This window comes from Antedon bifida, chromosome 3, assembly GCF_963402885.1.
Source record: "Antedon bifida chromosome 3, ecAntBifi1.1, whole genome shotgun sequence".
Classification (NCBI taxonomy): Eukaryota; Metazoa; Echinodermata; class Crinoidea; order Comatulida; family Antedonidae; genus Antedon; species Antedon bifida.
In genome coordinates this window covers 30947784-30963063 of record NC_136228.1, presented here as the reverse complement: position 1 = coordinate 30963063, position 15280 = coordinate 30947784, and the positions used below count along the sequence as shown (strand labels likewise).

The 15280-nt window shown below is 31.7% G+C and overlaps 1 protein-coding gene across 1 annotated transcript; it reads left to right on the top strand.

The window, feature by feature from the left end:
• The first annotated feature begins 3650 nt into the window (after positions 1-3650).
• LOC144837488 (uncharacterized) lies at positions 3651-12270 on the top strand. Its single transcript, XM_078692626.1, has 2 exons — positions 3651-4183; positions 9888-12270. Exons 1-2 carry the CDS (start codon positions 3811-3813, stop codon positions 10352-10354), a joined length of 840 nt encoding a protein of 279 aa, XP_078548752.1. The 5' UTR covers positions 3651-3810; the 3' UTR covers positions 10355-12270.
• The last annotated feature ends 3010 nt before the right edge of the window (positions 12271-15280 follow it).

The following is a 15280-nucleotide window of genomic DNA, read 5'->3' as shown; positions in this document are numbered from 1 at the left end:
AGCTTTGTCTATTCATTAGGCATAATGAATGCTTCGTTTGCTTCGCGCAGTTTACAAAATGTTTCCGCGGGCTATCCGTATTAACTTATTGTCCAGTTATAACTACGCTTTATATTCTTCATCGTTCCTTTATTAGGTAGACTTCGTCATCGCTATCAATTACAATTATCATATTAAATTATTGACTAAATTATCTGATAATAATGAGTTACTTACGGTATCGTGCCTTAGAAGTATTGCATTCGATTATTATACGCGATTACGTCAACTATAATGTTGATCCTTTTAGAATACATTAATGTTGAAATAGAGACTTTAATGGTGACATTTATATAGTTTATAAAAGGCTCAGCTACTACGATAGCTATTATTAATATTAAAACATATATAACATAACAATTAGCCTATAGTATAAATATATAGGCCTATCTATATTAAGAATAAAACTGGGCAGTTTACTGAAGTTAATAGATATATAGAAAAAAAATCCATAGTATGTTTCGTAACTTTTAAAGGTTACTTTATTATTTTGTATTAATTTGTAATGTAATTTATATTGTTTTATGAAATGAAATACAGGAAATAAATAAAATTTGTAAAAAAAATAAATAAATAAGAATATTAAAGTTGAGAAAATAAGGACAAATGATGTTAATGCTAATAGTAAATCCCCTCAAATAAAAAAAAAGAAAGAAAAAAAAGATTCAAATCCGGGACATAAAACTAACAAATTCTGGCCATTAACACATTGGAATTCGAAGGCATGTTGTAATATCTGGCAAAGAAATACGACCAAAGATATCTAGACTTGACGACCCCTGGATGCGCCTAGCTGAATGTCTAGCTCAGGGGAATTCAAGTCTCCGCGTTTCGTCGCTTTCTACCTCAGCCGTCACCCACTTGTTTTCCCACAATTATCATGACAGAACAAGTTAGCGCATCCGATAAATTGTCCCGCAAAGGGTTACGAAAGTACTGGAGGTAATTGCGCCGCAAACGTTTACAAAGTACTACATAAGTGGTACCGTATCGTTTTAATTGCTTTAGGAGGAGATGAATAGCGCTAAAGAAACATATCTATTTAACGAAGAGTTTAAGAGAAGGTCAAGTCATTGTACTCGTTCATGTAAACTACCACGAACATACCAAAACACTAGTCCCCACTTAATTTCTTTTTAATCCCTTAATTTTTTGAAAGCCGATTGGCGCTAGACGGCTCACACACATCTTATGGTGGCCGGCTCCAGTTTATCTGAAATCGCAACCAAGTTTTTTCACAAAGTCCAGACATAAAAATATAAATAAAACTTTTTACCGGAGCATCTGTCCAATATCATCACCTACAATTTAAGTTGACTCCAGCTGACGTAGTTTTCTCCAGAAATCATAACTCTTCGGACGCGTACAGGGAATATGTGTATTCTATGCTCCCATTCTGTTCTTGATCGTTGCAAAAAAAAGGGTATAAAAATTGTTGGCGCCACTTTCACCTTTAGTGAACCTGGCAGAGAGCGTAAAATCGCCAGCAATTTGCTAAAATTATGTTACAAAAACAATTTATGGATTTGACGTAGGTCTAAAAATGAAAACCCGCACATGACAATGATTTACGAACCTGCCATGTATTCAACATAATGTGTATATTAGTTTATTAGTGAAAGTTTGTTGCTATCAGTCGAACCTTGTTACTGAGTCAGAACCAGGATTTGAACCCAGGATCGTGCATAGGTAAGCAAGCAGACAAGCAACCACTAAACTACAATCTGTAGTAATATGTACATAATTATAGATTATAACTGCTAATATTATATTAAATCATTTTACAACATTATATACTATACTAAAATAAAACGTACACATCTATCTATAATTTATCTAGGCCTATAATCTATATCTATCTTTAGTATAGTTTTCATAAACAAAACATAAGAAACTATTATAACAATAATTTAGTATAATTATTATCGGGCCTAATCATTCTTATGGATGATTGCCTGAATTAATTTAAAATTTCTTCAATTTATAATTTAAAGAAATATTTTATATTGGTATAAAAACATTTAATTGAATAATTCGTGTTTGTATTGTACAGCAAGAATAGAGAAAACTAATCTTGCAGCGCCACCAAACAATAAATCGTCAATTATACATTACGTAATTTGTAAAACAGGCCTAATTCGGGCCGCAGACAATCCTCCGTAAATCATCAAATTTATGTAAGGGTTTATTTTGTCTTAAAATAACTACGAGCCCGGTTGGCGAGGGTTTATTAATGTGTTCTTGTTTTCAAACCTCGTCTAGATAATTAACACAAGGTGATGCTGGCTTTTATTTCTTTTATTTGGGTAATTTCGGTAATTAAATTAATGACATTTAACCCACGTTAATTAGTAGGAAAGGAGACTGAAGCCCACCCCGCTAACTGCAAGTTTCAGCGCCACGAAATATAGCATTGAATGAATGCAGATGAAATTGTGTAGGCTGTGATGAAGATATGTTGGGAATTAATGGTCTTCAAATAAAAAATGCGTTAAACCAAATATGTAAGTAAAAGACAAGATAACATTACAAACATCGTCAGGTGTTGCGGATATTTAAATTGTTGTCTATGTAGGATTCTTTTTCACGGCAACCATTGAAAGGTTTTATCCAATTACTTTCAAACGATTACCCACTACAGACAGCGCCGGCCAATTACTGTTCTCGTCAAAGACTGACAATTCTTCAATTTGTTAAAGTTCTCTTCTTTTTCATTGTCGGATCATCCTTAAAAGAAGTCCGAATGTATACATCTGAAACATAGCCTTAATATAATGTTGCCGTAACAAAATTACTAATTTGAAAACAGATTCGGTTACCTTTGCAACCCTGATGAACAACCGAAATAAAACTTTATTTGGGAGAATGAAAGAAGTCGTACTGCGTGTTTTCAATATTATATTAGGGATAGGACGGCTGTTGAATTCGCAAGGGTGATGTAGAATTCCTTTTTATTCTTAGTAGGGGGAATCATTTCATATTCAACACCGACTGTTGTCTTTGATGTTACCGTTGCTGGCGCCTTCATACAGAGTTGGTCGTCTGCTGCCATAGATCGGTGACAAATAGTGACAGATTGTTTGTCCTCGCAATTAGCCTAGGCATGGTTTAGAGGTAATTGATAGGTCTTTAGGGAGTGAACCTGTACTGAAAGATTTCTCTTCCGGGTTTGTTCAGAACATTTTTATACGAGATATTTCGATTTCGATACAGTTAATTTGATAGTAATGCGCTCCGAAATTCTTGTTATGGAAACGAAATCTATCCGTCTCGGAAACCGTGAGTTACATTTTGAAGTTTCCACGCTTTTGGTAGCAAAGTATAATTACGTTTAGATTGCCTCTACCAATAATACCGTTTTTATTAGATTAGCCATTCACTCAATGCCGTCTACAGTGAATACCTACGAAATTAGATAACTTGCTCCATAATTTATTGTTGGTACATAAAATTACTAATGCCCAATCTTGCTCGAAATCCGTCCCTTGAGTGCAACGTCATCCCGTCGACGCGTTTGATTGGTGTCCTCGAATAAAAAAGTGGTTAGTAGGCGTAACGAATAATTATCCGAGTTGGTGTCTACCGTGTATACTGTGATGTAAAGACAGCGGTCGCATGGTTGTTGATAGAGTCAAAATCATAACTCAGTCGACTGCACACAAACTGTTTACAGTAACAAGTAACAGTACTACTTAGTTACTCAATAGTTTTTGTTTTGTAAACTTGTATATTCTTTCGCCGTTGACCCAATCGTGGTCATACAAGTTCGACATGTCAAAAACAACGCTCGCTATAAGTTCCAACTCTGCGTTTACGAAACCAGTACCTTGTTCGGACTTTTCGTTCAGTGTTGATTCCATGGTGTCAAAAGAGGACCACGGAAGAACGATGGAGAGAACATCGGAAACAGAAACGTCACTTCCAAAGAACACTTCTAGCCCGAATTCTTTTAGTATGGAAAATATTCTTGCAAAACCAAGTAATATGACGACGTCTCACCATAGACATTCATCTTCATCATCAGATGATGGAGCTGTGTCTCCTGCTTCTAATAGTACTGGTGGTGGTTACCATTGGGACAACAACAATTCAGGTTTCTCATGGCTACAGTCAGCAGCATTTTCACCTTCACATCATGTACCGAGTAAGTATACCTATAAACAGTAACATTTCAAGCAATTCATCACATTTGTATATACTATAATTGTGTACGATTTTGTTAAATATAAGGCTAATAACTTTTGATAAAATTCAATATTTACTCTCTTTTAAAGTTATTTATGCTATGGTAAGTTTGTTTTTAAAAAGAATGTACAATAAAAATGTATAATATTATGTTTGTATTTTAATAATGCGTGATACGTAAGAAGTACATTAATATAGCAGATTTTGAAAGTACTGTAATGTTTTAAGATTAAATTAAATGAATTAAATGTATGCTTTACATGATTTACTAATTTATAGATGCATTTTATATTTTAAAATAGTTACAATTGTAAATGATATGCATATAGGTGTAAATATTGTAATTTAATTTTACTTTTAATTTTCCAATTGTACAATATAACTATAATAGTATAAATAAGTTAAAAACCAGACGTGATAACAAATCATGTCATAATTTATAATGGAAAAGCTCAATAGTGATTCATATTCAATTAAATTGTATTCCTTGACAATTAAATTAAATACTATAGTTAAAAAATAATAAAACATAATTTCTAAATATGGTAATAAATACCACATGGCATATAAAGCCTACAATATAATAATTAAATAGTTGTAATAGCATTGATTGGTTGCTATTTTGACAATCTCAAGATTTTAAGCTTAAATGATAGCATTGCATTGAAATCTATACACCGCTGTATATGCCTACTTCTTGGTATATTCGTGCATTGGTTTTCTTGTCGGCACTTTATCCCCAAAAATCGTATTTGTATAACTTGTTACCCGAGGCTTATGAAACAAATTCAACTACCTACAATTAATTTGTTTACTATCATATCAATGGGCTATTTACACTATGATTCTATTATAGCTTTTCATTAAAAAGTGTATAAATTCCGCTATTGACACTTTATCGGAACTGTAACGGGATCTTTCTTCGCTTATCAATGCTCACCACGTCTGTGTAACCAGTTATACAGGATAGGGTAAAAAGTGAACAATGTTTTGAATATAAAAGAGGAACCTTGAGGGGGCAACCTGGTAAACCATGGTCTATTGTTTAAATTGGTGTATTTGTTGTGGCTGGCCGCACATGGCTTTTGTTTACGTTTGTATGAAGGTGAAAACGTGTCTTAAAATAATTAGGATACAATTTTAAAACATCTAATCCGTTTATAAGTCATTTGAATAATTTTTGTAGGGTTTTATAAGAATAGGAGAGTACATGCAATCGTTGACATTACGTCATATCTGTGGTGCTCGAGTCATTCTGAGGTCTGTTATAAAATATTTACACTTCAGAATAGAACAAACAATATACAATAGTAAAATAGTCGCTCTACTATATTTAATTACAGGCATGTGACACAGGTTATTTTTATGTTACACCAATTCTTCAAACACCACTTTTATTCGCATTGACATCATTCATGTCATCACCATAAAATCCTTACATTATTTCAAAATAGTTAATGATGGTATAGAAACAGAAACTAACTAAATTTAATTTCTTTACCATAAAAGGTTACCTAAAATACTTGCTAATTTAATGATAAATGAATCAATTAAACTTAATACATTAGTATTTGGTAATGGCATTAAGTTAGGTCTAAAATATATCAAACACAATTACACGATTTCCCCCTCTACCATTCCATTTTTTCTGCCATCCTAAAATAGTAGGCCTACAATTACTATTGTATTGAGTAGGCCTACCTCAAATATAGTTCATTACACTTTCTTTTTTAAATTAATCAATTAAACTTAATACATTAGTATTTGGTAATGGCATTAAGTTATGTCTAAAATATATCATATCATCATAAAACACAATGACATGATTTCCCCCCTCCACCCCATTCCATTTTTTCTGCCATCCTAAAATAGTAGGCCTACAATTACTATTGTATTGTAGGCCTACCTACAAATATAATTCCGTTACACTTTCCCTTTCTCACACAAACACAATGACATGATTTCCCCCTCTACCATTCCATTTTTGCTGCCTATCCTAAAATAGTAGGCCTACAATTACTATTGTATTGTAGGCCTACCTCAAATATATTCCGTTACACTTTCCCTTTCTCACGCCACACGGCAACAATAATACAAAACCTAATTGACTGTACTAAACATATGACTATTACTATCTATTAACACTGAAAGAATTCTACTTCTGTAGGCCTAACTTGTTTAAACCATATGGTTGTGTAATTAACTGGCAGTTACTGGAGTTATTTAGAGCATGGTAGATGTGTACATTTCTTTTACTGTTCATCAGTTTGTTTACCTCTGATATATTATATACATCTATTATGATCTATACAAATGAAACCAAATATAATAATATTCTAATATTAAAGATATAATAATTTTCGTAATAATTAATAAATTATAATTGTAGGTCTAATTTTATGTAATATTTTGGCACCATTTCCATTCTTCTATTAACAGAGTATTATGAATGTTCTAGTATTTTAATATGTATCGTATTAATGACGCAGTGTATCGTGATATACCATTATGCGTGTGTGTGTAGTATGTACTGGTATATAACATTGACATGCCTGTACAGTAATAATGTATAGATTCATACGTAGATCATTGCAAATTATATCTATCTATGTATACATGTTTCCCTGATTGCTGTATAGTTCCTATTGTGCGTAATGTAACAGTTGAGTTAGTACGTACCCAGGAAGGGACGATCAGCTTTAACATTAAGGCTCGAATGTCCAAACGGACTATTACATTAATTATAGGAAACATTCATCTATAAGCAATGAATACTTGCTAAAATAAGCCTAAATCTAATTAAAAACATGCATTTTATTACTCGATAAGTTGATCATACGTAACTTATACAACTGTAATGGGCTGTATAACCTTGTATGCGCACCCAAGATTACGTCGCCTTTTCACTTTTCAAGTTAGCATTTAAATTTGATTTTTGTTTGTTAGACATTATTTAATTTCGTGTATAAACATGATGAGCGACGTGTAGCTCCCATTGGGACGTCAAGTGAGACAAATCGGGAAATTCTTGTCCTTCGAGATAAACACTATCCACCACCCTGATCATCGGCTAGTCGTTTCACGCCGTCGGACTATGTATAGGCCTGGATATTGTTTTTACAGAAGTATATAATTACTCTTCTGAGGGTTGGAAAGGTGTAAATGTTTCCTTTTGGTGGTACATAAACACTTCCTATTTTGTTACAATATTTCATCGTACCTTAATAATTTCGCTCTATTATCGGGTTGCTAAAAATATACCAGAATGTATTTGACCAATTGGTGTGTAGAAGTAGGCCTACTGACAAAAAAAACGATGTTCGGAAGGAGAGGGAGGGGGAATGTTTTAGGGTTGAACAAATCCTGGATTCGCCCCTGATTGTCACTCCATGATTTTACCAGGGAAGAGTAAAGTGATTTCACTCTTTCCTGGTTGCCCCCTTTCTAAAACCAGGAAGAGTGAAATTCCCTGCTAAAACTATATATGTTATTAAAGACATACGAATAAACGACAGTTGATTACTCTGTTCATTAGGACTAAAGGGTAATCACCTTGCTAACAATATCGATTAACAATACATAATTAGCCACGTGACGTCTTAATTTTAATCAATGCGGTAACTTTTAAGCAGCAGTTAGGATGTACTTTAAAAGAAGCAAACTTGGACAGGTGGGTGGTGATCATCCTCTGACCCAGTGTTAAAAACCAGACGGTAATTTAGTATGGGCCTTGTTAACGCAGTAAAAGGCGCGAAAATATGGCACAAACAGTTTCCTGAACATCTGCGCGTCGGTTAAGGACTATGTCAAGAATGACAGATAATAATTAATACTTAATAAAGAAATCATTCCCTTATTCTCAGATTTAATTAAATATTCACATGTAATTAAAACATAATTAAATTAACGTATATTAATAATAATAATAATAATAATAATTCATACCCGTGAGATTATTGTGACGTCACATTATTTATAAAAATTATTTTTTATTTTCATTTCATTATTCGAATTAAAAAAAACGTAGGCCTAACATTAAAAACAGTACAGGAATGAATTGAGAGTAGCACAAAAAAGTAACCAATGGTCAAAGTATTTCCATTGTGGGCCTTAAACTGATGTACACGTAGAAAAATATATCTTATAATCATTAAAAATATTAATTGCAGGCATCTAGCTTTAATTTTAAAAATATTTTCTTCTGGACATCCTCGTATAAGTCAATAGGCCTAATTAAAACTGTTATAGGCCCATAATGCCTAGTTTATTTCCCCGGTATTTCCATTTCAGAAATATGTATCAAGAATTTTGATTCATAATTTGGTACCGCACTTAACGTAATATAATTGATAAACTTCCAAAATAAAAAGATAAATGAAATTGTATAGTACTGGAAAATAGAAATTGATAACGTATTTTTCTAACAAACATAGTTTATTTTACTGCATATTAGCGATAAAAGTTGGGGTGAAAAGAGCAATTTTCTTTGAAAAAACCCATTATATTTTATCGTTATACATATTTTTACAAATCACCATAAACACGACCCACTCCTTTTCGAACGAAACATAATTGTTAATGACGGATATAAAGGAAGATAAGTCGCTTTTTCGATATTTTCTTAATCGAAAAGCACGTAAAACGTAAAAGCAGACTTTTAGATAGAACAGCGCCAAGAATCCTAATATTCATTAGTAGTATAAATAGGAATCAATTCATTAACTTACTTTTTATTATTAAGATAACGTGCTTATTATTGTTCATGTTCTAATTATATAATTGAAATGTAAATACTAAATATTATCGGGTAATGGATTTTTGTAATGTTTCGTTAGATGTTTTCCCATCATCGGTACTTTAGACTTAATAGCTCATAATATTCACGAATTTTAACCTTAGCGACGGATAACTGAACTTCTTTGTAAGGCTATTAATGTTCTATTGGTACGACAATCTCGGAGTTGTTAGCACATAATTGGATTCATTCTTGTGGAGAAGTGTTGTCTTGGGCTCTGTTTGAATTCGAACAGCTTTTTATGTGTAATTAGTCTATAAATTTCATGCCTCTTTAGTAAAATTAGTCACACGTCGATGAACATAGCTATGGTGCGCGGATTACGCAACAAATCAAAAGTGTTATTTTAGTATTATTTTGTTTTTAGATATTTTAGACTAAAAGCTAGACTTGCACAGACGTAGAATATACAATTCAATGGCCATAAAATTTAAATATTTTTACATTACTTTAAAAAAATTGTATTTAAAATGCTTAGACCTATAAATACATACACAATATTTATAATTAATCCGGGTTCTAAAATGAATACAAAAATGAAAGTGTATAGAAAAATATAAGAAAATTAATGAAAAAAAGGAGGTAATACGGAATTAAAAAATGTAAAAATGTTACTGATGAATTGTAACATTTGGAATTAACAAAAATATGTTAAATGATATGATTTTATGTAATGACATGAGATAATATGAATGTGAATAAAAGTGGTGTTTGCGCCACAAAAGAGAAAAAAAATATTGTAATAAAAAAAGTATAAAATTATAAATATGAATCATTGTTCTTGGTGTTAAAACCGTGTTTCATAATTTTAATAACTTTCTTAAAATGTTGTTTACTTATTAGTGGTATTATTTTCATATCATTTCAGGTGCAACAGAGTCAACAACAGCAACCCCACCTCCAAATTTCAACAGTCAAAAAGTACAATGCACGTTAAGGAAACACAAAACGAATAGAAAACCAAGAACACCGTTCACTACGTCACAGTTACTATCGTTAGAGCGAAAGTTTCGACAGAAACAGTATTTATCAATTGCGGAACGAGCAGAATTCTCAGCATCTTTAAGTCTAACGGAAACACAAGTAAAAATCTGGTTCCAAAATCGACGAGCAAAGGCAAAGAGACTACAAGAAGCTGAACTAGAGAAATTGAAAATGGCGGCTAAACCAATGTTGTCCAGTGCTATGGGGTTACCATTTCCCGCCGCCGCGTACTACACGCACAGTCACCTTCATCGAGCGCAGATCCCATTTCATATTCCGGCGTATACGTACTTACCCGGGCCAACCCCATCTGCTAGTATAGTGTTTCCCTACAGTACAGGGGGTTATTAACAGACATTTATGAAAGAGACTATTAATTTATTACGATTTATTATTTTATATTGACTTTTATTTACCCACCGATAATTATGACGTTTGTCCGTCCGAACATTTTATTTGATGTCACATTTAGAGGCTTGAAAACTCGATATCGCACAGCCAAACAAAAGGACAACATATTTTAGTGAGTGAATGTGTCGAAAGACATTCTTTTACCACCACGACCATCGATTTTAAGATTATTTATGTAAATAATATATAGATGTAAATATTCAATGTATGATATTAATATGAAAATTGTGTATATGTTTCTGTAAGATTGCCAAAAGAGTTTTTTAGATGTTTTTTTGTATGTATGTATGTTGAATGAAATGAAAACACAGGGTTTACTAGTATTTAAAATATATTTGATTCGAACAAATACGCACTATTTTTAAAGTTTTCTTCCTGATTATTATCAGTATATTTAACAAGAAATGGCGTCTATAATATTAGCCCAAATAAGGCCATGATTGTATCATCATGCCCATATATGATACTGATATCAATAAAATGTCTACAAAAATCGACGCGCACGCGTTAAAATAAAGATAACATCTTTTGTACGCATGATGCGTAAGCGCTGTGTTTGTGTTACGGACAAACTAGGCAGTGATGTTGGGAAAAAAACAATAATACATACAAAATTATTTAAGCTGCCAAATGTAATAAAAGTACAAACATAAAGTTATTTAAACTGAAATTAGACATACCGTATAATAATAAATATACGGTACCTAAAGCCTATTGACTCCATGCACGATCATGGTTTTAACAAGTAAACGAATTGATAATAAATACCATAGGATTTGTATAATAAGTTATATTATTATTATCATAAGTATTTTTGCTTAAGCCTACAAATTAAGATAATTTAATTCATAAATTGCTGGTTCTCTACATAGTGTTTTTTATTTGAAGGTCAAATCTAACTATTTTATTATTTTTAATAAACATCTACCAAGTTATGTATAGAATATATAAGCCGAATGATGATTGTCTTAAAAATTATCTACTTAAATCAAGAAATAGCATTTCGTTTAAAACAAAATAAAAACCGGAGTAAATGAATGCAGTAGCCGCAAATATTCATATCACGCAACGTTTGTTTAAAAATTAGTCTCATATATACACTTTACCAACGATGAGCTACTCAGCTACTTAAGTAGTTAAGAAAAGGAAAGTCCTCAATCACTACATCAGACTATCGTTATAATAACCTTCCTCTCCACGTTTAAGTTTGTCGTATGATTGATTGCTATTTACCAAACAATTTTGTTAATGATGATCTTAACATATTCGAATTAATGCCTGCGTTCATCAATCAACCAATATGTAATTGTAGCTTAATTATGATTGCTTATTAAGTGGATATTTCAGATTTATTCCAAATTTTTCCCGCTCAATATCGATAAAATAATCATGACACTTGGCTTCTGGTGATGTTATTATAGATTTGATAATTTCATAGTTCGATTTTTCATTTTGAAGGGAAATAATATACAGATTACTGTAAGTATGTAGTTATTGTGTTATGGCATTGTAAACAATTTAAGTGAAAACGGTAAAATGCAATATCGATCTAGGCCTAATTGATTTCCTAAAACCCGTCCAATTAAGTTGAGATAAAAACGAATTTGGGTCCCGACGTAATGAGTTTAAACATTGTAGAAAATGGGGTAATTATGAACAAATTATTTTTAAAAATGACTTTGATTATTTATCAATTTTATAGTTGAAATTTATAAATTATTCTTAATAATTGTTAAGACTCGTTTCGTCGTATTGTGAGTCGTGCAAAAGTTATACATTTTGTAAATTATTTAAGACAATGTTCATTAAAAGATGATGAGCTAAACTGAGAAAGTCTTCATGGTATTTTTATTTTGTTTTATTAAGTTAAAAATGATCATTCTTGTTTGTACAGTAGAAACCCACTTTTGGGACTCACTCAACTAAAGCGCTGTCTACACTATCAAACAAGTTCGACAAAAAAAGTATGCCCAAATATGGTAGTGATATGACATCATCATGTCCATATATGGGCACATCACATTTGAGTTTACACACCCCTGTTAATGCGATACTTTCCCATTAAACGAACCTGGGGAAATGTGTTAACACGACGGCCGTATTCAAGGGAAACTGCTATTAAGGGAATACTTTGTTGAGTCTCAAACGCATGTCTCCTTAATTAAATGTTTGTTTATGCGTTGATAAATCAATCGAAAAGAAAAACAGACGACCAACAGACGACCGACCGACAGACAGAAAAATCAACCAAATTAACCAACAGTATTATAGCATATAGAGAATATTACAGTGAAGTATAATATCTCTATTGTTATAGCATGGACTATAATAATTCATTGGTACTTCACTTTTGTATGAGATGCACATTTGTGAAGGTTCATAATAGGCCCTAACAAGTAAATACAAAATTCAGTAATCGATGTAATGTGAAAGAAAAAGCTAGGCAGAAATATTAGATGTGGAATATGAAGAAACGTGTAAATATACGATTTTCAATAGAGAACATTTAGAGGCATGACAGGCAAATTATTAACGGTCCAATATCGTGATTAACGGATGGCTCTATAAAACATACTTCTATATGTTTGTTACTTTTTATTTTTGGCGAAATAAATGATTAACTTATGATACTATACTAAGTCTATACTAATGTTATCGTTGACTTATTTGATTACATCATTGTGAATACCTATAGGCCTATTTTACAAACTATATAGTATATTTTCCATTCATCAATATTTTAAACTTCAGATAATTAACATTTAATGTAAATAACATACTACTTTTGTGAATGTATGTTATATTTGTAGGCCTTAAAAAATGTGTAGGCCTTGATATAAAGTTGAACCAACTTTTCGCCGAATCCGTCAAAATACGTTACTATCATATGATACCTTAATCGAAGGTTATATTCAATACTACTATACAATATAGGTTAGTACAAGGAAATAGATATAAATCATTATACATTTCCTAATACAATCTTTCATATGTAGCTGAATGGAGCCAGATATCAGTTTAAGATGTTATACCTTACAGTATAAGCATAGTATGACTATGCAATGATGCCACACATTTAAATAGAGCTAGCTTCTCCGGAGCGGTTTAAATAAACCCCATTCTGGTTAGGGACCTAAATCATATGGGACATAACATAATGTACATGCAACACAATAATGAAAACACCATCAAATTGATACATACATCTATTTTTTCAATCACAAACCTCGTAAAATTGGGTTCATTTAACCAAGTATTTTCTCTACAGCCCTAAATATCACCTGATTACGTGCACATCATTCCGATAATTAACTATGTTCCGCATAGTTACTTTAAACATTTGCGTATCATATATTTATGAGTACTCAACTTACAATTTCATTTTCATTTGCATAGCAAACAAGATCACGATATGTTTACTAATTGATTCGTTATCTACGCTATTTTTAAATACATTAAATGTCAATATTATATTTTATGACAATTTTACGCTGTTGATACAGGATTGATACAATTTCGAAAACGCAATCAACTACATCGTAAATCTTGATCGGCCAATAAAACCTGCTTCTCACTAACTTCTTTCATAGATATATTTTTATAGTCAACTTTAATATCACTATGCTAACATTAATTAGATGTTAAACGTGTCCACATGATGTCAATATTATAATGAAATGCATAAATAATCAGTGGCGTGTGCGTATAACGTTGACGCGTGCGTACCAACGTGACGCGCGCGTACGAAACATATAATACCATTTCACCAAGACTTGAACGCGCGTCTCGAGCTGTGACGTCACAGACAGAACCCTCTACGGAAAGGTAGGTGAAGGTTTTTAAAAATTGTTTTCCTATCGTTTTTCATTAGTTTTTCTATAGAGAAATAATGGTTTTTCATATAAATAAATATTTCGCCTTTGATTATTAATTTGAGAGTCATTACTAATGGAGCTACAAAATAAACGAATCTATTCGTTTATATGTATTTATTTTGCCAACATAAACAAAACAGTAAGTCAACTATTTAAATACGTTTGATTAATATTGTTGTTTTGATTTCATCGCGTTTCTCGTTTCACATTCCTAATTGCACACTTATTACTATCTTATACTCGCAAGTTCAAGTAATAAATAAATACTGTAATTTTGCATGATAAATATATTGTGATGTTTTTTCATCTTATTTTTTTCAGAGACCTTTTAGGTTGGTGGTCGATTGTTATCCCAATCCCTGTGTTAAGAGGGATTAAGTGTGGATCACGATAATCCTAAACTAATCTCGATAGGATTAAGAAACAGAGGTTGTATAATTGAACCTCACCATACTATCAAAATGCAGTTGATCATGGTTTATTATAAGTTATGAATGACAAGTATAAATGTGAATATATTACTTTAAAAATAGCTCACGATCATCGGAAAATAAAATGGAAAGAATTATGATATAGGCCTAATTCTTAAATAAAATAAATACATTTTTGATAGTTAATAAATTTAAGTTAAATATTACTGACGATTTAAAAAAATGTAATGTATGAAACCAGCAAAAAAGTCCAAAGCCAACAAATAAATATTGAAGATATAATATAATATAAAGAGGCAATGTAAAAATATGCCTAACCAATTACACTATTTTCATGTTACATTATACAGTAATACTATTTGAAATAATAGGCCTATAAAGATAAAGGGATAACATTCTATATGATACCTTACCTTACGTTTATGTTGTTATTATATTAATTTAATGTTTATATTAAATATGTAATGGCCAGCATTATGATCTTTCACTTCCAGCATGCCACGATATATAGGCATTCACAACAAAGTCATATAAATATTGTCATACCAGTACATACCCTT

Excerpts from the sequence above, each read along its gene's own strand:
- LOC144837488 (XM_078692626.1), top strand. The coding sequence starts at position 3,811 with ATGTCAAAAACAACGCTCGCTATAAGTTCCAACTCTGCGTTTACGAAA. Across the intron at positions 4,184-9,887 it reads ACCTTCACATCATGTACCGA|GTGCAACAGAGTCAACAACA; the intron begins GTAAGTATACCT and ends ATATCATTTCAG.